Source organism: Dinoponera quadriceps, unplaced genomic scaffold (genome assembly GCF_001313825.1).
Source record: "Dinoponera quadriceps isolate SergipeBrazil2010 unplaced genomic scaffold, ASM131382v1 scaffold167, whole genome shotgun sequence".
NCBI lineage: Eukaryota > Metazoa > Arthropoda > Insecta > Hymenoptera > Formicidae > Dinoponera > Dinoponera quadriceps.
Window position 1 is genome coordinate 173,896 of NW_014554365.1, and position 25,488 is coordinate 199,383.

At 44.8% G+C, this 25,488-nt stretch overlaps 2 protein-coding genes across 2 annotated transcripts in view; one reads left to right on the forward strand and one right to left on the reverse strand.

Annotated features, from left to right (window-relative positions):
* LOC106747442 (hemicentin-1) overlaps nt 1–8,690 on the forward strand; it is a 40,304-nt gene extending 31,614 nt beyond the window's left edge. Inside the window, exons 4-6 of the mRNA XM_014624958.1 lie at nt 1,741–1,868; nt 5,248–5,416; nt 8,153–8,690. Of these exons, the coding sequence (XP_014480444.1) occupies nt 1,741–1,868; nt 5,248–5,416; nt 8,153–8,259 (404 nt within the window). The 3' untranslated portion in view covers nt 8,260–8,690. The remainder of the gene's footprint in view (nt 1–1,740; nt 1,869–5,247; nt 5,417–8,152) is intronic.
* A 910-nt stretch (nt 8,691–9,600) lies between these two features.
* LOC106747292 (tubulin glycylase 3A-like) lies at nt 9,601–22,693 on the reverse strand. The gene is made up of 9 exons (XM_014624688.1): nt 22,325–22,693; nt 22,028–22,139; nt 21,624–21,835; nt 20,682–21,104; nt 18,838–19,045; nt 18,656–18,746; nt 15,718–15,924; nt 12,915–13,174; nt 9,601–10,412 (listed from the first exon to the last, which is right to left on the reverse strand). Exons 1-9 carry the CDS (start codon nt 22,691–22,693, stop codon nt 10,114–10,116), a joined length of 2,181 nt encoding a protein of 726 aa, XP_014480174.1. The 3' UTR covers nt 9,601–10,113.
* Nucleotides 22,694–25,488: the final 2,795 nt, after the last annotated feature.

Below are 25,488 nucleotides of genomic sequence, written 5' to 3' on the forward strand. Positions count from 1 at the left end.
TTGTCGTAATTGACCCACTTTTCATCACCAGTAACCATCCGCTTGGATCGATTTTGTTGCGATTCAGCAGCGATTCGCGGAAGGAAATTTGATCCATGAGGTTTTTTCACGTTAACTCGTGTGGCACCCACACATCGAGCTTCTTTTTGAATCCAGCCTTATTTAAATGGTTCCAAACGGTTTTTTGTGCAATGTTTAGCTCCCTGGCAATCGAAACGGTGCTTACATGACGGTCGGACTCGACGATTTCCATTATTTTATCAACATTTTCGACAATTGGCCTCCCGGAGCGTGGTGCATCTTTGACATCAAAATTACCGGAACTGAATCGTCGAAACCAAAATTGCGCCTGATTGGCTCTTACAGTATCAGGACCATAAACACTATTCTCATGTTTAGCCGCCTGGCTTGCGTTTTCGCCTTTATCGAAGAAAAATTGTAAAATATGGCGTATTTTCTCTTTGCTGGTGTCCATATTTGACGCGCGCTCAAACAATATTGAGTCAAGCAATCACAAAACTGTCTGAGAGGTTTTTTTAGTACGAAATCTTATCTTTCTAACGCCATCTGGCGTAATCCGATCGGACTTATACAACGCGAGATACAGATTAGTAAAGTCCTCTATTGGAAAAATAATGGATTACTTTTTACTAGACCTAATATTAAACCTTAGAAGATTAATATCACTTCTCCATTTAAAGAAAACCCGGATCGGACGGCGTATTGTTTTTCTATTATCTCCCAGCTAATAAAACGCTTTAACATTAATGCTTAAACTTCTCGCTGATCATGTTCACCTAATAGCAAACTAAACTCCGATAGATTCCGGATGCTGCGTAATTCTCGCAGAATCGTATCAGGCGACTATAACNGGCATGACTTAACCCTTTCACCTTCTCGCTGATCATGTTCTCCTAATAGCAAACTAAACTGCGATGGATTCCGGATGCTGCGTAATTCTCGCAGAATCGTATCAGGCGAATATAACGGGCGAGGAGCTGGCATGACTTAACCTCTTCACCTTCTCGCTGATCACGTTCTCCTAATAGCAAACTAAACTCCGATGGATTCCGGATCCTGCGTAATTCTCGCAGAATCGTATCAGGAGAACATAACGAGCGAGGAACCTGCGTGACTCAACTCCTTAACCTTCTCACTGATCATGTTCTCCTGATACCAAACCAAACTCCGATAGATTCCGGATGCTGCGAAATTTTCACAGAATCGTATCAGGAGAATATAATGAACGAGGAGCTTGCATGACTTAACTCCTTAATTAAGATTCTCCGTAACACCGGATCGCAACGTTGAAGTTTCAAAAATCCATTTAACTTTCAAATGTACAGAATATAACGGCAGCGGCTCCTCCGGGAGGTACCCAGTAAGCGTCTCTGAAAGGACGGCAGGCCGCCTCCTGCGTGCTCCGCACATTTACACTCAACTGGAGCGTGTATGAGGTCATATTATAATATATCCATGAAGATATATCTTTAGTGACCGTCGTGATACTTTAAGCAAGTCGTGCAGGCAAAGAGAGGAGAGAGGATCTTATCGACACGGCTTGACCCAAAAGCTTGTTCTGCGTAGGTCATAGAGACGCGGTGCGCTGTGTGTCGCGATAAAAATATCGAATATACGACGAGATTGATATGAGGCGGCTACGGTCGTTTAACCGAGCTGCCTGCACACGACCGTCAAGTAGTCACAAGCGGCTCAAGTCGGATGTCGTTCTTGTTCTAGAACCGGTAACCGTTATAGTCGGAGGACCGGACCTCTTCGTCAATAAGGGCAGCACCATCAACCTGACGTGCATCGTAAGATTCGCTCCCGAACCACCCCCGATGATGGTTTGGAGTCATAACAGTGATGTGAGTATGTCGATCCCGCGAATAGACCACTCGAGGATCTCGAGTTTTCCACGGAGATTCGCCGCAGACACGAGGAACCGCTCTAAATTCTTTTTAACGAGGGAAAGATTCAATTCTAAGTTTCGGTCACGGTAAACATTTTATGATGGATCTCGACTAAAGCTTGAATAAAAAGGAGTGACGAAAACTTGGTCTACGATGAGTTATTTTTGTGACCGTAATTCGGCGTATGTGTATAACTGGCTGCTGATAGAATAGACCGGTTGATAATATTCGCTTTAAAAGTAATTCAACGGGATTTTCATCTCAATCTAGCACGTCAGATTTCCAATTCTTTAAATTAGGAACTAACATTTCTTCAGTTTGAGAAAAATCCTCGCAAGGATCTACTATATAGTAAACAATATTTTGTACTTGTGTTAAAATCGGTTCTTGTTAAAACTCTCAACATACCCGTGCATTAATAATAACATATTGCACAGAGAAGACAAATTTTACTGGAACAGCAAATTGTTTGTTAATATAGTGACAGCAAAAAAATTTGTTACACGGAAAATGTAATTTTGCTGTTGTAGGAAAATTGTCTTGTTGCGTCAGCGATAAAATTTAGTTGGCATAACCAAATTATTTTGCTATCCATATATCCAGCAAATAGCAATTAATACTTTTAATAAATCTTTCGGCTGTTCAAACAAATTTTTTTTTCTATTGCTATAATAACACAATTGCTGTTCTTGCAAAATTGTTTTCTTTGCATGTATTTACATTGTCCCGATATATGTATTTTGTGTTGAGTCTCGATATTCAATATATGTAAATGTTAAAATAACACATTTTATATTTTCAATGTCGACCAACGTATTAATTTCGTGTTAATTTTTTACACAATATTTGTATTACTTTTCGACATATTCATCTTGTGTTAAATCAACGGGAAAATTTTTACAGACAACGTTTAGGACATGTGAAAAATTGTATGAAAATTAACACGAAATTTTTTAACTGTGTAAATTATCCGAAATTCCGCATTTCGATACGACCTTCCATCTCGTATTCCTTCACATTTCTCCGCGAACCTGTGGCTTACGACACCGCAAATTGGTGTAATCGCCGTTCTTTAAGTCTCTCCCGTCGAGTAAAAACGTACACAATCAACGCTGTCTATCGACGCGTGCTTTCTCAGCGCGGAAGAAAATACGTCTCGCACTTAACACCGGCCATTGTGTGTAACAAGGGTCGTCGTAAATTTCGCAATCTCCCAGAACGCACAAAGAAGAGCTTACGCCGCGGGAAATAAATTAATATCGACGCCGCTAAAACGATACGCCGGGCGACGGAACATTTTTGCGGCGTCGCATTGCGTTGCGTCGTTCTCTATCACGATGAGGGATAATTTAAAAATTCCCCTCTGCGAGCCAATATTTGTAATTCCGCTTTTGATCTCGGCTGAGCGGAGATTATTCCGCACGCGCTAATGAGACGCTCGGTACGCGCGCGGCACGCGTATTAAAAACTCGCGCACGAGCGTCGATGAAAAAAAGAAAGAAAATAAAATAAAAAGTAATTTCTCGACCGATTGCCGATAGATCGCTACGCCATCGGCCGCCGGATATATATCGTAGATACATGGCTCGCCCCGGCCGTGCGCTTTTACTAGAATGAAACGGCAGGTAACGCAATTTTCACAAGGTACTATCGTGCACGTTGATCAAAGTAAAGCGCGAAATAGAAGATCGGCCGCGCGCGTGCGCGCACAGCCGCGCCGGCAAGGAACGAAATTATTTTCCTATTAATTCCCGCCGGCTTTTCGATTCGCGGATAAGCATTTATTCCGTAAGGCGATGCGCGGCCGAAACGATTCCCCGGCACGGTAGCAAGTTTCGAACGGGGGAAATGAAAACAAAACCGAGCCGAAGGAAAGGCGGGTGGATATTTTACGTTCCGCGCGCGCGAGCTGTGCCGTTATATACGCGTCTGCTCAAAGGGAATACGAAAGAAATACGTATATGTACGCTCCCTGTGCTATTCTTCAGTTCGTGCTCTCGGAGAAAGGCGCCTTTTATCTTCCGCCAAAAGAGCGTCATTGCGTTGTCGGAAAGAACGGGGATTCCGGGGGAAATGTAAGGAAACGGACGGCGGCGTCTTTGAGAGAATGATTGCGGATGAGACGCATACGGCGTCGCGCGCGCCTGCGTGTTCGATATTAGGCGACGCGAATCAAAAAGAGGAAGAGAGTTAGTCTTTATTTCCGGTATTACGGTATTACGGGGAGCATTCCTCCCCGAAGCTATCATTTCTTTCTCGTAACTCGAAGAGTTCCCCGTGTAGAAAATCAAGTTTTAAGTTACTGAAAAAAATTCGAATTTAAACAGCGGCCTCGCGAATGGTACTATTTTATTTAAAAAATCGTAATTCCTTTACTTTTGATTATTTCGATCTGCAACTGTAGAACGACAAAGTTGAAAAATAGTTATAACAGAAAAAATGATGTTAGTTTGAAAAACACGCAGTTCGAAGAGTGCGTTTGAAAAAAATTTTTTTATCACTGAAAAAGAGGGCATTTTGAGCTTGAGAAAGCAAGTGTTGAAAATAGGTGTTTCTATGGAAAAAAAGTATTTTTGTTATAATATTATCAAAAGTAGTTTATTTTTCACCTTTTTTTCATAAAATGGCAACACGCATTGTTTGAAAAATAATGAATTATTTAGGATCACGCTTTGCAAAATACGCTCGCATAATTTACGTCTAGTCCTAACATAGCACTATTATTTACTCTTTCTTAAATTAAATATTATTTATTAAATTAAATTATTATTAAGAACAATACGTGTAGTCCCAATGTTTACATTCGCATGTAAATTTTCAGCAAAAAAGAATCAATTCACTTGTGACGTAAAATCATACACCGATCGCGCGCTATGAATCCGACTCTACATCGAATATCGAACGTTTCGCAAAACACGCATCGATCGGCTTATCAGATGCGCACCACGTTTCGGTAGTGCAGAAAAGAACTCATAGATCACTAACGAACTTCCCTTCGCTGCAGCTCTTCAAGCCCAACTCCGGCTTTATCTAATCTATAATTCAGCCGAAAGGTTAATCGCATTAACTCACTTCTCGACAATGACATTACTATTACAGCGAATATTACGACCGCGCGTTTACAGCATGTATATTTAATATCTCTCCGTTGGACTGGCTCTCGTGCCTGCGCTACTCCGTGCGTATACGCGCGTACACACGTACATATATGTGTGTGTGTGCATATGTACATGTGTGTCACTTTCAATTATTCGTGGCAGTGTGTCGCCTGCGCGCACACACTGTCGCACGACCCTTCGTAACGAAAACGCCGATACGCTGTGATTTTGTCCAGGTTATCAATTTCGACTCGCCGCGCGGCGGCATCAGTCTCGTCACGGAGAAAGGCCCCGAAACAACGAGTCGCTTGATGATCCAGAAAGCCGTGCCGAGCGATTCCGGTCGGTACACGTGCGAGCCGAGCAACGCGAATCCCAGTACAATAAAGGTGCACGTTGTTAACGGTGAGTTGAAATTTACTTACGTGCGCGCGCGCTATTTGCACATCGTATTACTGTAAAAACGGTTATTATTTTTCGGCGAAACCCTATTTGCGCTCTGCCTCTTTCCTCCTCTCTCTCTCTCTCTCTCTCTCTCTCTCTCTCTCTATTTTTTTTCAATTTTGCACTGAGCGTCGACAGGAAACTTTTTTTTCCCCAATTTCTGACCAGCAGCAGCAGTTTGCCGGCTTCCGATAAATTGAAAAAAAAAGAATTCGAGATCCGAGCGGTTTTACCGCAATTACAACGAATCGGGGAGAAATAGCCGTCTGTCGCGTCTCGCGAGAAGAAGAAAGAGAGAGAGAGAGAGAGAGAGAGAAAGAGAGAGGGAGATAGAAACAGAGCGCCGCGGAGAAGTAACGTTGATTGACTTCTCTGTAAATTTCGCGCGTGCTTTCGAATACGGCCGGCAAGTCGCGCGCGTTAAGCTTGAAATCGATGGTTGCGGCGAGTCGATTGCTCAGGCGGCGGGAATACACCGTGAATAGATCTTTTGTACGTGCAGCTGCGAAGTGCGGCGGCGCCTGATTTCGAAAGCTCGCTTCTTTCTTCCTTTCTTTCATTCCTCTCTCTCTCTCTCTCTCTCTCTCTCTCTCTCTCTTTCTCCTCTTTCTTCCCTTCTTCTTCCCTTTTTTCTTACTCACCCCCCTCATTTCTCTCATCCCGTACGCGACGGCGTAGCGTGCCGCGCGGAGCGCGTCGATTCGCGACGACGAGAACGATTCTCAAAGTCTGATTTTCGCGCGAAAATCTCGCGCAATTTCCGGGCGCGTCCGGTGACGGAGCGGGGGGGGGGGGGGGGGAAANGGGGGAGTGAAATCAAACGGAAGCGGATTGTTTGGTCCCCCCGTCCCCGAAGGAGGGCGGTGCTTTTTCCGTTCCATTCTCGTAACTCGATATATTTTTGAAGCGGGCGGAATTTACGAGTTTTATTTCTCGCGCTGTCGGCAATCAAGCGCGCGATACGACTTCGCGCGACGCTTACAAGTTGATTGCGCGAATTGTTTTATCGTCCCTGAACGTAACACTTTTTCATTTAGCGCCTGAGCCGGCCTGATCCGTCATTCCGCATCCGAGGAGACGGAAGATTCGTGATGCGAATACGAAGGAGAGTCTCCTTCTCCCTCTTTTACCTTCTTTAAATGAAGGGGCGACAAGAAAGAATAATTCGACGGGAGTAATAATAATTAGCGAAACGCATCGTCCGCACGATTTCGTAACGCGTCGCTGATCAGCGAATCAGCTTTCGTCCGTAAATTCTCTCGCACAATGCATGACGGATGATCGGCGTGTCGTATATAATCAGAGGGTGGACATATTAATTACAAACATGAAGCATTAACTGTTTAAAGCAACAGCTGACGGCTTGACCGGATACAATGGTCCATCGATATGCACGTACGGCGGATAATATGTTATCGTCATCGTGTCAACGTCATACGTTTTCGCGCACACACGTATCGCCCGAATTTTTTTCGCATTCGATGCACAATGCGTCCCTTTTCGAATATTTTTGCATGCAACAACGCTCGTTTGTTTCTCTGCGCGAGGTACGGAAAAAAAATGGGGAAAAAGGAGGGGACGGGTCGTGTACACACGGGGCGCGCCTGAAAATTCGCGCTTACACTCGGACGCTCTCATCGCCAGTCGCTTGTCATAGCGGCGCGCCTTGTTAAAGTCGCCGTCGTGCTCAATTCGTGCAGAAGAACGTTTATCAAACGCGCCGCATATCGATGGCCTGCAATTTAGCCTGAACTGATTAGATCAGATCCGGCGCATCATTAGTTTCGGGCCTGTGTGGAAAATTTCCATCGGTGGTTCTCGAGGAAAAACGCGGCGCTCGTCGGTTGCGTCGAAGACGACGCAAATACTCGTTTAAGGCTGAATACTCGTTTAAGGTAGTAGTAGCGCGCCGTATTTTCAGCGACGCGTTAACTCATTTCGTTCCTCTTCTTCTGTATAGAAGCAGCAAATTTATCTAACTTAAAGAATTTTTTATCGATGACGAAGGTAGATTCCGGCCTAGATCTTATTACTGAAATATGTAGTTTGAACCTTCGCCTTTCAGAAAATAATTTCACTTGGTCGTCATCCATCATCCCCCCTGGTGACAGGGGGTGGAAAATAACCTTGCAAGATACACCTTTTTAATTCATTGCCTCATCTTTTTAATGAATTAAAAATAGTAAAAATTAAAAAAATTGTAAAAACTAAAAATTATAAAATAAAAATTATAAATAAGACATTAACCTCAACGAACACATATATAAAAAATGTCGGTCGTGAATATCTCAATTTTCGAATGATCAATCCTTTCCGAATTATGCCAAGAATCAAATTATATTATATAAATTTATATAATGCAAGTATCAACGAATTCTTAAAAAACTCACTTTATACTACTACTACCTTAAGTTTCGCGTACAGCAATCTTGTCGAATCGACCGCGTGTCGATTAGTTCGACGCGTTCGTACGTTTTCGCGATGACGTCTGAATAAATGCAAATTTCGCAGCGCGCAGTTCGTAACTTGAGAACTGGCTTTAGAAGGCCAATTTCCAAAAACCAGACACCCATCGTTCGAATGTAACGCGCGCAAGATCCTGTTTCCGCCGCAGCGCGATAAAACGATATATGAAAACCGATCGTGCCACGTGCTTTCGTCCGCATCGTGTCGAATCGATGAAAATTTCTGTTGCAGAGGAACATCCAGCCGCGATGCACCACGGGAACTCAAGATCGTCGTACACCAAGGCATGGCCGATTTGTTTTATAATTTTAGTAATAGCTAATATAATGTTTATGTAAGTACGAGAAGTACGGAAAAAAAAAGAGGAAACACTTTACCCCAACACGCATGATGAAACGGGAGGAGCGCGATCACCGAGAGAGAGAATCGCGAATTGCCTACGTCTAAACGTCGTTAACGTTTCTTGGGTAAATATTTGTGCAGGGTAAAAACCAGAACATTTACCGTTTACATTAAAAGAAGCGTGTGGACGAAACGAAAAAAAAAAAAGAGAAAAAAGAAAAAATAACGCGAGTGACGAAAGAGAAACGAAGAAACTTCCGTGACCAAAAGAGTTTTCAAATATCAGCACGGCACAATAATCGGTAAGAGCGTAGTATTTTGTTAACATATATCATCAAGAACGAATAACTTACGACGTCAAAATTTATTGTATTATTTGTAAATAAATTTATTGTATGTACATATCAATAATAAAACGATTGTCTTTATCTGGAGCGTCTGGTGCATGGGAGGTATCCGTCAGACAGCCGTCGCAAAGTTTTTTACCGTCGGTAGTGACGAGGTAACGCGACGACTCCACGTCGACTCACTGAGAGAGATATTCGATGATGTCAAGTTGATTTCCAGAGATTTCGACGCGCGATAGATCTCGTCGCATATTTCTCCGCCCGTTATCCTTGTGCGCATAAGTAAGGTAAGTAAGATCATTGCTAATAACAGTATACCTTGCTACACATATATACGGGATGGTCCGCTTAAATCGAGCGTCTGGAATATTTCACTTTAGTGATACGAAGAAACGTCCGAGGAAAAAGTTGCACCGCTCGACGGGGGCAATTATGATGACAAAAAAGTTTCTTCAAGGTCACTTTTTCCAGAGATTTGAAGGTCGAGATAATTCTTTAAGTATTAATATCGAAGAGCATAAATGTTTGACTTTTCTCGTTTCTTCGAACATACGTAATTTTCCATGTTCAAAATCACTTAAAGATCATAAGTCACCGAACTCCTGTCGATATTGATTGTAAAGTCGTACAAACAGAAACGTAATTCTATTTCAAAAAATTACCTTGATCTTCAAATCTCTGAAAAAAAAACGACCTCGAAGAAAATCTTCCCTGTCGTTATAATTGTTCCCTCGAATGGTGCCACTCTTTCCTTGATCATTTTTTCGCATCATCGAAAGCAAGTGAAATATTTCAGACGTTCGAATTAAGTGGACCACTCTGTATATATATATACAAACTTCCTCGAAATATATATATATATATTTCCAGGAAGTTTACTTACTCTCTTAGCACTATAGCGCGGGTTCCTTCGTGCTCCGCGCGATTCTCCTCGGGGACGCGGAAAGAAGAAACTCCGGCGCGGTGTGGACATCGCCGCTAATGGCAACATTAATTACGTCGCGCTATCTTGCGCTCGTTAATTACACGCGGCGTGGCGCTAAATTTACCGTGAAAAAATACGGGTATGTAAATTCCGCGTTCAATCGCGCGATGGCACCCTCGATTCATCAGAAACCGACGGTCTCCTCCCGGTCTCTTCGCTGTCTTTCGTCACTGCGAAGAAAGCCCGTCTTCCTCAACGTTAAACGCGATCGTTTCAGCGTAAACCCGCGCGGAGGTAACCGGTAACGCGAAGGAAACGCGTCCGGGGACGAAAGTGTTCGCGCTAACCCGAGACGAAGTCTCAGTTCTACGTTAAGTCTATTTAGTTCTATGTTAAGTATGCAAAGTGTCGTGTTCCTTTGATGGGTATGAAAGACTGAAAGGCTCACTCCACGTATTGCGGGACCGGACGTAATATTCGGCTGTTGGGGCGATATCATCGAAGAAATCGAAGGGACCGTAGAAATCACATCTGACGACTCGCTCTTGTTTGTCCCTCGACGAGAAAGGCGTCGCGCGTCAATTGGCCGCGGTGCATCGCGCCGGGTTCAAGTGGTCAATAAGGTCGACCACGTTCGGCTCTCTCGAGCGTGAGATCATGGGTGGGGCGGTCTTTGCACGCTGCTTGCTCCAGGGACCGCAAATGTTTGTCCTTCTTTCTTTCGCCGGCTTCCGCGGCTGCTCGTGCAGTGTCATCGACTTGCCGGCCACGAAGAGGCAGGGACCGAGGTAAGGTTGGAAGTCGTCTATGTACTGCTTGTAGAGCAGACTGAAGCCACCCGTGTCGGCGCAAGCGTCCACCGGCACGTCCATTATCACTGCAAGCAGCATCGGCAAAGCGATCGAGAGGTTTTCACGTGCGCCGCGCTACCAAATCGCTCTTAACTAGATCGCGGTGATGGTGTTTGCGGAAAGTAGATTAGCAGATTGCGAGAGAGAAAGAGAAACTGTGGAGCTACCGCGGCAGTCCTTTTTCTTAAATCCCTTTGTGCAAATTTACATTTATTGTGGAGAGAAAGAGAGAGAGAGAGAGGGAGAGAGAGAGATGGGGGAGTGGGAAAGAGACAAGGAAGATAAGAGAAATTGTTGTGTATACTCTCTGAAATTGAATCAGTGAAAATATCACTAAGCGAATCAGAGAAACAATATTTGACCGATAATCAGTAAGTATTCACTGTTTTTTAGTGGAAACTTCCACTCGGGATTTTCCTCTAATACTTCATTGATTTTGGCCAATGAAAGATTCAGTGAAAATCGCTATTACGCGTCCTATAGCAAAATGTAGTAAAAATATATGTATATATCATATATGCATTCGACTATGTGTCGTATTTGATGCAGTTTATATGATAGCAGTCTCGAAAATGAGAGATTTTGAGTTCGAGTCTCATAAACGTGTGTTTCACATACGATATAAATTAAATCAATGAAACATAATTAAGAATATCTACAGGCAAAATCATTGGCAATATCTTAAGAGTGGGATTAAGATAACAAAAGAGAAGTAAGAAATAATAGCAAGAAATAATTTTTCACTGTTTCTGCAGTTAGATTTCTATTCTTCGATCTCAATAATTTGGAGATGTCTTCGACAACATATCTCAAAATTATTGAGATCGGTCCCTACAATTACATAATTATCGCAGTTGTTGCTATTAACCGACTTTTGTAGCGAAGTTTTACTGATTTGCAATGCTATACTTACAACCGTGATCACATATTGACTGCTTCTCAGTGATAACACACTGATTGCCTTTTAGAGAGCAATATGTCGGTACAGAAAGTTGGAATTTTTTGTATCTTCATATCTCACTATGACTTACAATATATTGTTTTTACAGATCTTTCAATATCTAATTCTAATTTCACTTGTAACAGATTCCGCACATCGCGGAAAAGTTACTGAATGTCACGTGACTTTTCTCACAATTGGATTTTCTCATGATCGATTTTCTCATAATATATACAGGCAAAACAACATTTTTAATTTATCCCAGACGTATTAAAATTGCGTGCGGTGGAAAATATTCGATAAATGTCAAAAGAGAATGTTCCCCATACGTTTACGTGTTATCATTACAGAGTCGATTTAAACTGACCAAGTTTTCGCGACATTCGTTGTTATTACGATAACTAGTGTACCGATGCGTTTACAGAAAACATTGACTTAAACATTTACGCTCAATGTAATCGCGCCCGTTTTGACAGGTTGATTGAACATTTCAATATTAATCAAGGGAGACGTGGTAAATCAGAATACGGTTTTATTATTCGATATAAACGGACCGAGAATATCAGCCTTTCTCTCCAGGGAAGGTAGGATATGAGATTCAATAATAAAAAGCCGCGCGTACGTACGGACAAAGGATCGGGGGCGCATAGAATTATCTTCAAACTGCAGACTGGAATATTCAGGAATTCGGGCGAGCTCATTATGCAACGCCGTGACTCACAAAGCCTCATTGTTTAAATTTGTCGATAGCCTTACTTGCTCAAAAGAATTTCATTATTTCACGGGCACGGTGCGTCCGTGCTAACAAAATCAAATTCTACATCGCAAAAATACTCGTAGGATTCTCCTAACGGTAAGCTCGCTTTGATGTTTCGCCGTCAGGCGAGGCGGCACGCGATATTTTTTGTATCTCTGCGCTACCTTCATTCTTCTTGGGTAATATCTCAATATGCACGGGAAGCGAGCTCCACGATTTTCTAATAATAGGAAATTATCGTTTGTGAAAGCCTTAAGATGTAGAAAGCAACGGGAGGCGTTGCTGATTTAATACCGGAATTATGTCGATTCAACTACGCACACACCTGCGCCCAAGTCTTCCGCATCACGTTCCGAGACGAGACGTAATCTCGAGAGCACACAAAAGATATAATCGACGCAATCAGGTGTTTGGCCATTTCAGGCTCGATAATTGCACCCGGGAAATCTCGCTAACGCGGTTAATTCCTCGCGTAAATCCATCACGTAGGGCACGTGGCGCTTATCGGCGCTACGTCGCCGCGAATTATGGCCGCCGTTATCACCCCCTGCGAAACCGAGGCGGAGAGGAAGAGAGAGAGAGAGAGAGAGAGTATCGTCTCGGGTCGGTCGGCCAGTCCGGGATGACGTGTAACGTCTAATCGCAGACCGCGGTCGCTACCCGATATTCTCGCGATTTCCGAAGCTTGCTGCGAGACAAGATGTCGATAGCACAACCCGGCCGTCCACTTTCTCCCACCCATGTCCACACCCCTGTTCACCAATCGGCGGAAGAACTTTCCGCCGAACGCGGCACTTGATAACTTTCGCACCCTCAGCCACGCTCTCTCACCTTTCACCAGACTCTCGAGCACGCTGGAATAGAGGCGCTTCGTGATCCTGGAACTGGGCGGGTGCATGCGGGGGTTCGTGTTGATCTCGATCAGCCAGACCGACAGATCCTCGGCGACCACGAAGTCGGCGCCGTAAAGTTCGAAGCTGCTACGCCGCCGCTCCATGTGATCCTGCGCGGTCAGCATCATCATGACAACGGCCTGTGCCATCTTCGGGTAAATCAGATCGTGATACGGCTCGCCCCTGTGGCCTATCGATCTGGAAAGAGGGAAGCCGTTTATTTCGATATCCGAAAATTCGGCCAATCGCCGTTTTTTCGCGGAATCACGCTTTGCGTGGGATCGAATATATTTCGTCTACTCTTAAGCGCGACACAGTGCCGCGGATAGTTCAACTCCAAAATGTCGATTCTTTCTCTCTCTCTCTCTCTCACACACATACACACATTGAGTTGATTAAAAATAATGGAGTTGCATAACGCGTTACACGTTACAAACCGGTGATATTACCGTATAAATTCCAACACAGTAGAATCCATATTGGTCGCAAACGTGGTGTCGCGAAATATTTTGTTTCGTATGTTTAAGAGCCGCAGTCGTACTCAACGTCACGTCAATAACGGTTAACTGCGGTTCAGTTTCGCTCGTATAACTACGAGACGCGCGTTACACGCGTAGACAAAGGTGATTCAAGTCCCTCCTTTTTAATTGCACCGAAACAAGAGGAATTCAAATGAAACGCATTGTGTGTACGCATTGAAAAAAATATTCCCCTCGCCGAGAAAAGTTTTGGTTGCGCGGTAAATTAAAACATTTGCGGTGGAACGTCTAATGGAAAGATCCATTCAACATCAATAATCAAAACGAGAGATCGTATTTCACCGAAATGTAATTATTGTATAAATAAACTATGGTTTCGAACGACCATGCGCGTTGCCGCGCGCTTCGATTAGCTCGCGACTGAAAATACCGGAGTTTTTCATATTTCACGCGATCACATGCTGTGCCGGGAAGCTATTTGCGTGTGGTCTCAGCTGATTGATATCTGTCGAAAAATAAACTTTTCGAACGGACTATGGGTGAAAACGACAGTATCAGGGATGGTCGGGTACCTAAATGGTCTCAGGGGTATGTTGTTCATATGCTTTTTGGGGGGGAGTATATAGGGGAGTTGGTTGGTTCACTTTTCTTCGAACATTTTCTTACGAGAAACTTATAAATGAAATATATACCGCAACAGAATTTTTCAACACATATATGTTTACACTACACAGAAAATATTTTCTTTAATTCAACGGAGCAATTTGTTTTCTTGCACGAGTAAAAAATATTAGACACTTGTAATAATATGTGCTATATGGTGCTTATGCGCGATGTACTGAGCTTTCAGTTGTTACGGTCTGATTTCTGTACACGCGTTGCCATGAATGTTCAGTTGTTACGCTAGATAAAATGTTAGAAATTTGGGCACCAAAGATGCTAGAATTAAAAAAAACAGGGAACAATATTTTGCGAGGATCGCGTCAACGAGCCGTACCTTTGTTTAGATTGTTTGAATAAAATACATCGTACCGTTCGATTATAAACGCAAAATGTTCAAAACAGTTACATTTCATTTGTTTCACAATAAACCATAGTTTCTTTAATGTGTTCTTTTTTATCTTACAATATCTCGTTTGTTATTCTTCAATTATTTCATTTTAAAATAAACTTATTTGTTTTGCTCTACTGTGCATTTTATACTTTGAATATTCACTTTTATAGTAAATAAATAAATGTCCAATTCGCGAGAAACCATGTACCAAGTAATTTTAACAAATTTATCAATTTCCACATTGTTCGCCGTTTTCGGTACGCGCGGCGTGAATTAAAATCCGGGGCGTAAAAACGGCCCGGCACGGGGCGTGTTGAATGATTGATGATGAAAAGTCAAAAAATCCCTGAATCCTATCCTGTATTTGCGCAAGAAACGGGGTATTAATCGGAAAAATAGGAACAATAAAAAATGACTCGGTATTTCCGGTGTTAAAATCAAAAGTGTGCGTTAGAGAAAATTGTGCTCCAATACGAGATACAAATACGTAAGAGGTATTATAGAATGGGTGACTAATACTCAATATTACATAATAATACACTCTCTCTTTCTCTCTCTCTCGCGAGTTTCCATCGAGGACACGCGTATATACGCAGGAATAATGAAACATTTCCGTTTAACCGGTCTCTATCGAGGCGCTCTAATTCCCGATATCCGACCGTCATTAAGACGCCATCTGGCTCCGCCGCGGTGACAAAGATAACCGCGGCGAAGTCATTATCGTCGAAATGGAACGGCGACGACGCAGCTCTCGATGGCTCGATGCATTCCCGGGCACGTTCCCAGCACGAGCTCTGTTCCGAGTGATAGTGGCGCGCGCGACGCCGCGCGATCGACCACCGGCACACCGAGACTCGCTCCCCATTCAGCGCGGGTAACACCGCGGATAATATATTTCCGCTTTATTCGCAATTACTCGGCCGTCGAATATACGTCGCGTCATCGAAAAATCCCATTCGATTTGTCATCCGAGGGAACGGGAAGAGAGCCGGCTAAGCCATTATCGTCGCCGGCGAGAAACGGCCGCCGAGCGTCCTAGGACGGAACGCGCCGAGCTTCTCTTGGAAGCGCCGAAGAAGGCGTATTTGCACACGGGTCCTATCAATTTCCTCGGAATGCCCCCGGGGAGACCACGGACGGCCAGCCGGTGTGACGAATGGATAATCGAAACGTCTAGCGTAACAGGGAAAGAGAGAGAGGGAGATTACTTCAAATATTCGTTCAGCTTCTCGCAGTCCCATCCTTGATCGCGCAGCGATCTGTTGGCGGGCTCCTCGGGGCCGTCCTGCCTGCGACGCTGCCTGCGCCTCCGCTCGTCGTCGTACTTCTCCTGAATGGCGGTGTTGCAAATGTGGATCGACTCGTGGTAGGTCGAGAAGGTGTACGGCTGCGAGCTGAAGCGGAGGAGCGCTTCTCTGGATGGGGAACGAGAGAGACGCGATTATAAGCGCGAATTGCAGAAATTGGATCGTTCCCGGTGGTCTGAGCTATTCTCGGCCGAGTGAAACGAAGCTGGTATGATACGACGTATTATATATGCATAAAAGTAATGAATATTAGTTACAATGATGTCTCTCATATACGTGCGTTATTATTCGCGTCGGTTGGATTCTCTCACTTGGATAAACCAGGTGAGAATTTTTCGACAAGTTCCGCGAAGTTTGCGACTTGCAAGAGTAATATGAAAGAAGAGCGCTTCCGAGTCGAAATTTTAGTTCCACATTGACCCTACAAATTCCATCAGACTTGGGAGATGCTATATAAATTATATTTTTGTGCAATAAATCGTTATTTAATGCCATTTTCCTCGTGTTGAATTATTCTTTAAAAAGGGACTTACTTCAAAATCATTTAATACTCGATTTAATACTCGATTATCTCAATATTCTACCTGCAGTTGATCTTTATTCTAAAGTTTTTCCAATAAGCAATGTATTAATTGCGCAGTTTATTTAAATGCAGATAAAATATGTACAATAAGCAAATATTAAATAATTTAATATGAATTACTGGACTGATATGATTAATGGATGGAAGTGAAATAATGAATATTTTTTCTTCATAATCTTTTTACTATTTATTTTTTCCATTGGCGCTGGAAATGTGTATGTATGGAATATACGTATTTTTACATTTGAAAGTATATATTGCATCAGTATTCACACACATATACATATACACACATACACACATGTCGTGGCGTCCTCCTTCCTAGCTTTTCGATTCGACTTTCTGGCTGTTCCGATAATCCGGATATTAGCTCGTGACACTGATATTTGCATAAATACGATCGGAAAAACATATGTCAATTAACGCGATACCAAGGGGGATCTGATTAAATATTTCAAAAAGCCAAACAAATATTTTGCATGAGATGTAATGTTGCACCCGATCATGAAAAAATATGCGACACTTGAGAGTACCAAAATATTACGTCAACCCGCGGCAATCGCCAACTGTTGTTGCCTTTTCATCGGTAAACGACTGAGTGACAACAATGATGAAACATTCAAAACATCACAGACCTTCAAGGCGGGGTCAAACTTACCTTCACGCGCCGTGTATTTTTCTGACAGTTGACAGTCAGCGAACGACACGTGCGTTACGGATTACAATCGACACACATACGCGCGCGCATACATATGGTCGATAGATTAAAGGTCGCAACATCTTTCTCAATGAGTTTCGCAACACATCTCGTGTTCAATAGGGAGATTAGTTTTTAATTATTTATTATTTGTTTTCCAATTATCAAGAGATATATTTTTCTATTGGATACGAACTGCGTTGAGAAATTCATAAAAAAAAATATGTTGTAATCTTTATCTGCCGAATGTGTGTGTACGTTATTATTCCTGTCGGGTGACTAAAGTATTTCGTCGGTCTTTTCGAAATAGTTAATAAAGCTCTGATCGACATCATGTTATTTAATGCACGTATCTTAAATCGAATCGTATCTGCGGGAGTGTCAGTGCCAGTGTTAGTGTCACAAGGGAATAGGCAAAACGTTGAGTCAAGAAACCAGGTCGGAGGATGCAGTATTACGCCAGGACGCGAGCAGCGATGCATCATGTATTTTCAAGGTGTGTTAAATCATTTATTATGCAAGAGGTTTCCGTTGCAAGAGGATGCTTGACAAACTTACCGAGAATAGGTGCTTTCCATTTAGTGACACAAGCCGACACAAGCGTCATCCTATCTTTGTTGTTCATTGAATATGGAACAAAGACAAAATGACGCTTGTGTCAACTTGAAGGAAAAGCACTCACTGAAGATATAGCCGAGTCGAAATTTAGGCCATAGCATTCATAATCCACCATCATTTAACAAGAAATTATAGCTTCATAAATCTCCGATTATTCGTTGTAATTTGCACCTGTTACTTATCACGTTATTTCATACGAGATATATCGATCAAAGTAGCTGAACAGTCCGTGAATACGAATCTATAATTAATTAATTACGGTCAAAGATGATAATATACAACTATGAATAGCGGTTTCAGAATTTAGTATAAATCTTGCAAATGCTGATTTTTACATATAACAATGCTGCTTGGGACGCGAGTCCGATCTTTACGTTTGCTAACGGTTTTCTTTTCATTTCCATTTAGCCTTATTATTCTGTGTACATAGTCCAAATTAAAATCTCTATTGATAAACACAACATCATTGGACGCACAAATGTTATCTTTGCCTTTCTTCTTCATCTTCTTCCTCATTACCTCTTTTAAGAAATTCCAATCCCGTCGAGACTTCCAAAGTCAAGAGGATGAAAAAGAGAGACTGAGGAACGAATTGAGAATAAATCTGTATAGGATTATTTAATATTTACTTATGTTAAATCTCTAATTTGCAACCAAGCGAGTTATATGATTAATACAGTGATGGTTGAAAGCCGAATAAAGATTAAATGCAGATAAAATATTGACATAAACAATATTAAATAATTCTGAAGTGAGAGTCTATTTAAAACTCAATGCGGAGAAAGCGGCGATAAATAACCATTTGTGGTGTCCAAGTGGAATAACAACTTGCGCGATGTTACATCTCGAGATTCTTCATTGATCTCTCTCAGATTCGACGGAATTTGCGGGGTTAACGAAAAACTGAAATTTCGACTCGGGTGAAATACGACGCGTATTACTTGAAAATCCATATCGTCAGAGGGAAAGTGCTCGTTACCAGGTACCACAATCTTATATCGAACTTGGTCTCTTTGACCAACAGAGGACACTCTGAAATACGAAAAGCTCGATCATCACCGACAGACACAGGCTCAACATACTCTTTTCGGGTGTCCTTCTTTTTTTATCAATATAACCGTACCAATGTATTTTTGCACGATGTAGTAGTCCTTCGGTTTCTCCGCGACCCGATTCAGAATGTCCGTGAGATCGTGAGATATAACGATGCCATTGCCGCAGCACAGGTCGCTGGGCTTCAGGATCCAGATGCCTCTCATGCCGCTCATCGCGTACTGCGGGTCGACCGTCTTTAATTTCTCCAAAGTCGCGACGGCGTTCTCGAGGCATCTCTGCGGCGGGTGATATTGATATCGATTTATGCGGGAATATCAGGTTTCGCCGCGGCGACGCCGTCGTCGCGTCACTGCTGGATCGACTTTAATTCCGGAAAGTTCGAATAAATTCATCCGCCGGCGAATTGGATCCCGACCGGTCGGGGCCACATTTCGACGGCCGACGGGGTGAAATTAATTTAATGAAATCGCGAGACGTCTCGATCGGGGATCGAGGAAAGAAAGAGAGAGAGAGAGAGAGGGAGGGAGGGAGAAGAGAGAATTTCAAGAAGTTGTCTTCTCGCGGCGCGACCCATCCCGCTAGAAAAGGGTTTGGGTCGCGTGTGAAGTTTGCCGCCTGCTACGCGGACAACTCGAGATACATGTCAATTGCGCACTACCTTTGACCGAAGTGCTTCCGGCGGTAACCTAAATAGAGGCTGCGATAAGCACGATGCGTCTGATTTACGTGCGACACGGCAACCCCTTTCGGGGTCGTAACGAGCTAAGGCATCTCTCTCTCTCTCTCTCTCTCTTTCCTCTTCTCTCGTGACGTTTTCTTCTTTTTCTTTCTTTTTTTCTTTACGGGACCTTAATTGATCAAACGCAACCTGAAAGGCCGTAATGAAAATTCCTAATCGCAGAAAAGACGATGTGAAACTCGACGAGGTGTTCCTCGACGCATGGGAGAAAAGAACGCCTAGAGGCAAGAGGCTGTCTGCTATGCGATAAATAAACATTTGAGAATCTCATACGCCTTTTCCCCTGTACTCGCAGAGCGCGAGTACTTATCGTTCGCCGTTATCGCGAACCCTTTAATTTTCTTTCATCAGTTAAGGAGTTAATGGTATCGCGCGGCAGCATCTCGGGAACATGTTTAATGTAAGGATGTTTTCGTGCCCCCTTGAATAATTAACACAGTTTGGTTTTGTTGCCTACGCTACCTCGTAATCGCTTCTATTATTAGCGCGAATCTGGCGAGCGCGAAATAAACACGCCACTCTAACCCAATCGATCGTTCAGCACGTGATACGTTTCCAACTTAAAGAAGAGCGTCCGCATCCTCTCTCTCTCTCTCTCTCTCTTTAGCGAGAGAGCGCGAGTTTCGTGCGAAAAAGCGCCAACCGTTCAAAGTAGAAGGAAAAATACACGGGAGACTCGCAGCATCAATACCGAGAAATTCCGACGACGCTCGGCTCGCTATTAACCACTGGCTGCTGATTTAATTGAAACCTTACGCACGAAGCGATGAAACCCGTTCCCTCCCTCTCTCTCTCTCTTTACCTTCCTCGCCATTTCGCGCGACAACAAAAATCGCATACGCCGCAAGAAGTACAACAGATCACTATTAAAACGCGCAATTGTTAAACTCCTGGAAATTAATCGATCTCGGATCATTTTATCGCGCTCAATGGATCAATTACTCTACGCCGAACATATAAACGCGCGCTGAGAATCGCGATCGAGCGATTCGCGTGCAAATATATACGATGTTATTAATAATGTTTCGGGTGAGAAGCGGCGGGAGGAGGGCGAGGGGATTTCTCCGTAATAACCTGATATTAAATCAATTAATATATTCGCAGCATGTGAGCGCGCGTTAATTAATTAGTCCCGTGCGTCTATTAGCGTTATCGGGAATTAGAACAAGCACATAATTCTCTACCCGGACGGCACCCTCTGACGAGCTCTCGATTCCGGCTTCGTGGTGAAGCGCCGCCGTGTAATCCTCCAGTAAAACGTTCCACTCTTCCTCCGTCGGCTGTTCGCCCGCCACCACGTCGATATCCTCGTGCGTCGCGACGGCAACGAACTCCTCGCAACGGTCCACCGCGAAGTCGAGCCTGGCGATCGGGATCGCTCGTCGTTTAGAATCGGTCGCGAGGATCGACGGCTCTTCGGCGACGCTCATCCCGTGGACGAACCATTTGAGCAGACCCGCGGCCGCGGTCCGCCGAAAGTCCTCCAGGAAGGCTCGTTGGTCCCTGGCGGGGTTGTAGCTGCGCGGGAACAGGACGTCGGACACATTCTCCTCGTACAGCCAATATGCGTCCTCCAAAGAACGCGCCATCCCGAGCTGTACACGTGCAGCGATTTGGTTTTACTTATCGAGCGCCGCTGGGCGGACGACGTTCCGCAGCGATTCCGCCTTTATTGCGAGGCAGAGACGGAAAAAAGTGCGAGTCGGCCGCGATCAAGAGCCGAGCGGAATGATATTTTCGATTCACGTCGTCAGAACAAGCGTATGATTGATATTTAGGTACGGGGAACACTTGATCCTCCCTTTTGATTTCCTTCGAAAATCTCGAAAATGAAAGGGAAATCACAGCACATCCGATGCTTATCTCACTCTTCTCTGCTGTATCGCAGGTATTTGAACGGTGTATCTAACCACATCGGCGGAGTTGAAAGGTAATAATAATTCCCGGAGTAATTGATATTTTTACGAGACAATCGAAAGTGTATATCAAGCGTCCCTTATTCCGGGAGACTCGATCCGAGGACAGGGGAGACTTGATTCAGGATTGCGTCATTCTTATGTTCGTATACGTTTCGTTGTGATAAGAGAAAGTAATTTCATCTCGGGTCTTCGTACCTTCGAGGTGTAAACGGAGGGCCTCTGGTATCTGTTGAGCAGAACGTCACTTCCCAATCCGCGCCGCCACTGGACAAAATCGTTCCTGCAGTCCCATATGAAGTCGGGCTGCCTGTCTCGCAGAAGGGCGAGAATCACCGCCCTCTCGTTCAGGGTCCCGTCTGCTCGCGTGATATCGCTCAAGGAGCGAGTTTCTAAATTAGTCACAGCACCTAATCGTCGGAGCACACAGAAAATGGTAGACATTAGCGACGATATTTCATCTCCCCCCGCCACCCTCACGACGGCGGCGGCGGTAATGTTCGAATTCAGCCGCGGCAACAAATTCTCTCTCTCTCTCTCTCTCTCTCTCTCTCTCTCCGCCGGCGGTGCGCATTAACTTTATCGTCCGCAAACAATCTAACCGTATGGCAGCATTCTCGTTTTAGTCGACTCGTACTTCTGCACCCAGCCCCGCGCCTCGAGCGCCTCCTTCAGCCTTGGCAGCTCGCCCCGTATGAGGAATATCTTGCGCCTCTGCGAAGTCGATGCGTGCGCGTGTTAATGGCCGTAATACCGAGGCGAGTGCGATATTATTCCGCGCGGGTATCGTGACGCAAAGGCGACCCAACTACGTCGCGCGTCGTCCCGCTGTTCCAGACACCCTTCCACTAATCCCGCTAATTAATCCCGGAGAAAAAGGACGAGGAGGGGGAAATTACTTTGACGGCGTCCTCCACTCTCTCTTTGATTTTCTGGTAAACCGCCTTGTGCGGCCACACCTCCCGGTAGCAACTGTGCGGCCTCGCCTCCTGGTTCGCGTGATCTCGTGCCGGGGCTTCCCGGGGACAGCAAGAACACGCGTCCGTGCAGGAATTCGCGTACACGCCGCACTCGAATTCCGGCAAGCCGCTAACGATACCGCTCTCGTCTACGTCGTCGTCTGGCTGCAGCCCGAAGTGGCTGCACATCCTGCTCGCGAGGACGGATCGATCGTGAGGATTCACGGGGCTCGTCGGCTCGCTCGAGGAAGGAAACAATCCCCAACTGGATTGAAACTTCTTATCCTGGTGGCACGTAGGCTGCTCCATTTTGGGGGGAGGGGGGAGAGAGAAAGGTGGCTGCTGCTGTCGTCGGCTTGGATCTCGCGACGTCGCTCCCTTTCTAATATCCCACCCCCCCAACGGATAATGTTGAATCACCGCGATTTGTCAAGGTAATTTGTCAACGTAACTCGTCATTTATAATTATCAGACGGCCGATGTGGGTCCGCGCGGTAATGAATTAACGCGACGCGATCCCGTTTTACCCGCCTCGGTAACGCGACTTTGAAATTAAACCCCGGAACTCCGGTGATATCTCAGTCACTCGATTAATGGCTAATTGCGTTCATTCGGCGCACGCGGTCGCGAAACGGCGGTGGCGACGCGTCTGACGCGCGTTTCGACGGAAACGCCTCCCTCATAATTGATCCAAGAGCGGAGAGAGCCGGAGAGAGAAAGAGAGAGAGAGAGGGAGGGAGATGTCCACCGCGCGTATCGCGTACGCGCGAGCCAGTAACACGTTTAACAAACTATTCAAACAATTTTAGAACCCGTTACGTGTCCGGGGCGCCGCGACGCGCGCCCGACATTGTATCGGGGTATACCCGACGTCTGCCGGCTGAGTTTACGCAGTTATGTGGAAAGTGTGGATTAGACGCAGCGATTAGAACCGAGCAAATGTTGGCTTATGTTCTTAAAGCCGTGTGTTTAACGAGCGGAGGGGCCGAAGCATCGGCTGAAGCCGCCTCTGGCTGCTTACACATGCGTGCGTGCGCGAGTGGATATGCGTGCGTAACAAGCCCATGTATATTTTTTTATTATATATTCTTCGGTCACGAAGAACATAAAAAATATATTGACTGCTTGGAAAAGTTGGTCGCATTGGTAGCGATATTTCTTTGATTAATAATATATGCACTGAGAAAAAAAAATCTGTAACTAAGCAGTGAAATATTTGGGGTTAAAAGTGTACTATAATGCCTGTGATATTAATAGTTTTGCACGCATTTTGCACGCATATCTCTATTACTATTTTTATGATTAAAATTACAAAAGGGTATAATCGGCCTGTGGCCGAAGTTAACTATAATTTCTCTCAGTGTGAAACGATAATATTTAATCAAACTATCGTGCCATAGTTCTCTACCATTTTCAGCCATCTTTCCGATGATTGATTCCACGTGAGTGAAAGGAGGTCATTTTTCGAGCCAACGAGACGATCCGACAAACTTTCGCAAGCTCCGGATACACGTAGAAATGTATCTGGAAATTTTGGCGAAATTTGCGCGCGCCACGAACGCTTCGGTTTGAGTGGCCCTCGCAATAAGAACGACGACAAGGGCGATCGGTATGACCGATGACGCGACAAAGGCTGTCCCGGATGACATTGTCACAGGGAAAATCCGAGCGCTCGGTGACGTACGCGCGACAGGAACGGCCTCGCTCGCGCGTAACGGCGCGATAAATCCCTCGGAGCGAGCGATAAATCGTCCAGTTAAATCGCCGTCGCCGCGCTAATACAATTAAACGCCGAAATAACTGCTGCGAACGTTCCGCGCCGGTGAGCGTTCGTACAGTTTATGAGCATTAATAATGAAGTCCGCGGAGTTACATTTCTCTATTTGCCCAGCGAGCCCAGAGAGCGATCGTCCGTTTTGCAAATTTTTCCTCGCGAGATTTCACCGAGCTACTTCCCGCCCCAAGCGGTATGCCTCCCGCGAAATTCGCCAGGTCGTTCGCGCCTCCTTCCTCCGCGAACCCCCGAAATTGCCGATCCGCTCGCTGCGCAAAGGCGTCTCGCAAGGCTCGAAATCCGTCACGACATATCGGCTCGAGGTTAAGTCATCCCTTCGAACGACGACGACGATTACTACGACGATCATACCAGAGATTTTTGCGACGGCTGCGGACCGCGGGGATTTAGCTCATAACTTTTGTGCGCCGGATGTGTGTGTACGAGGGGGTGTAGAGATGGCTTTTTATCAGTTGGTCACGGAACGACGGGCATCTTGCTTCCCCTCGTCGTCGTACTCTCTCTCTCTCTCTCTCTCTCTTTCTCTCTCGTATCGTCGCCTATGAGCGGCTGGATTCAAGCTGCCCCCGCCCCGCGTTGTTGGATATTCCATCATTAATCCCTATCGTGTGCGAGCGGTATAAAACCACTTTCAGGGACTTTTTGGAGCGGCAGTCGTTAGATATCGCATTACGTTGCGAGGCGATGCGAGTCTCTCCCAGGCGAAATACCACGTGTATTATACCCGCGAGTAGGGGAGTGTGGGTTTCGCGTATCGCGATAAAAATTTGCGAGCACGCTGAGTGCATCCTTTGTATGCACGCGCATATATGGATTATCTTCGGATAAATTTCATTTAACAGTCGCGAGAACCGGTAAATCCCGAAGTACGATGGCAGGATGCATGTTTACAACGAGAGCTGTAAACGAGATATACGCGCGGAAGTCACGTGAGCAATGAGCTGTATTGCCAAAGGTTTCATACACGCTCGAATGTATAAACGTACATCGGTACAAAGATCGGTGTGTGTAAAGTGCCAAATTAGGGATTTTTATTGTGAACGGGTGACAAATTCGGGCCATTACGAAGAGGAAATTAGAAGCAGTTTTTGTGAATAAATAAGGGATCGCGCATTTGCGTATGGAATTTTTCAGCGGATTCCAAATGAGCCCGCTGAATTATGCGATTCCGGACTTTATCCGTTAGAAAATTATCGCGAAACTGGGTCGCGCGGTATATTATTTCGGGCGCTTCAAAAGGGCGTGAGCAGAGAGAGAGAGAGAGAGAGAGAGAGAGAGTGTGTATGTGTGTGTGTGCCGTCGAGAACGG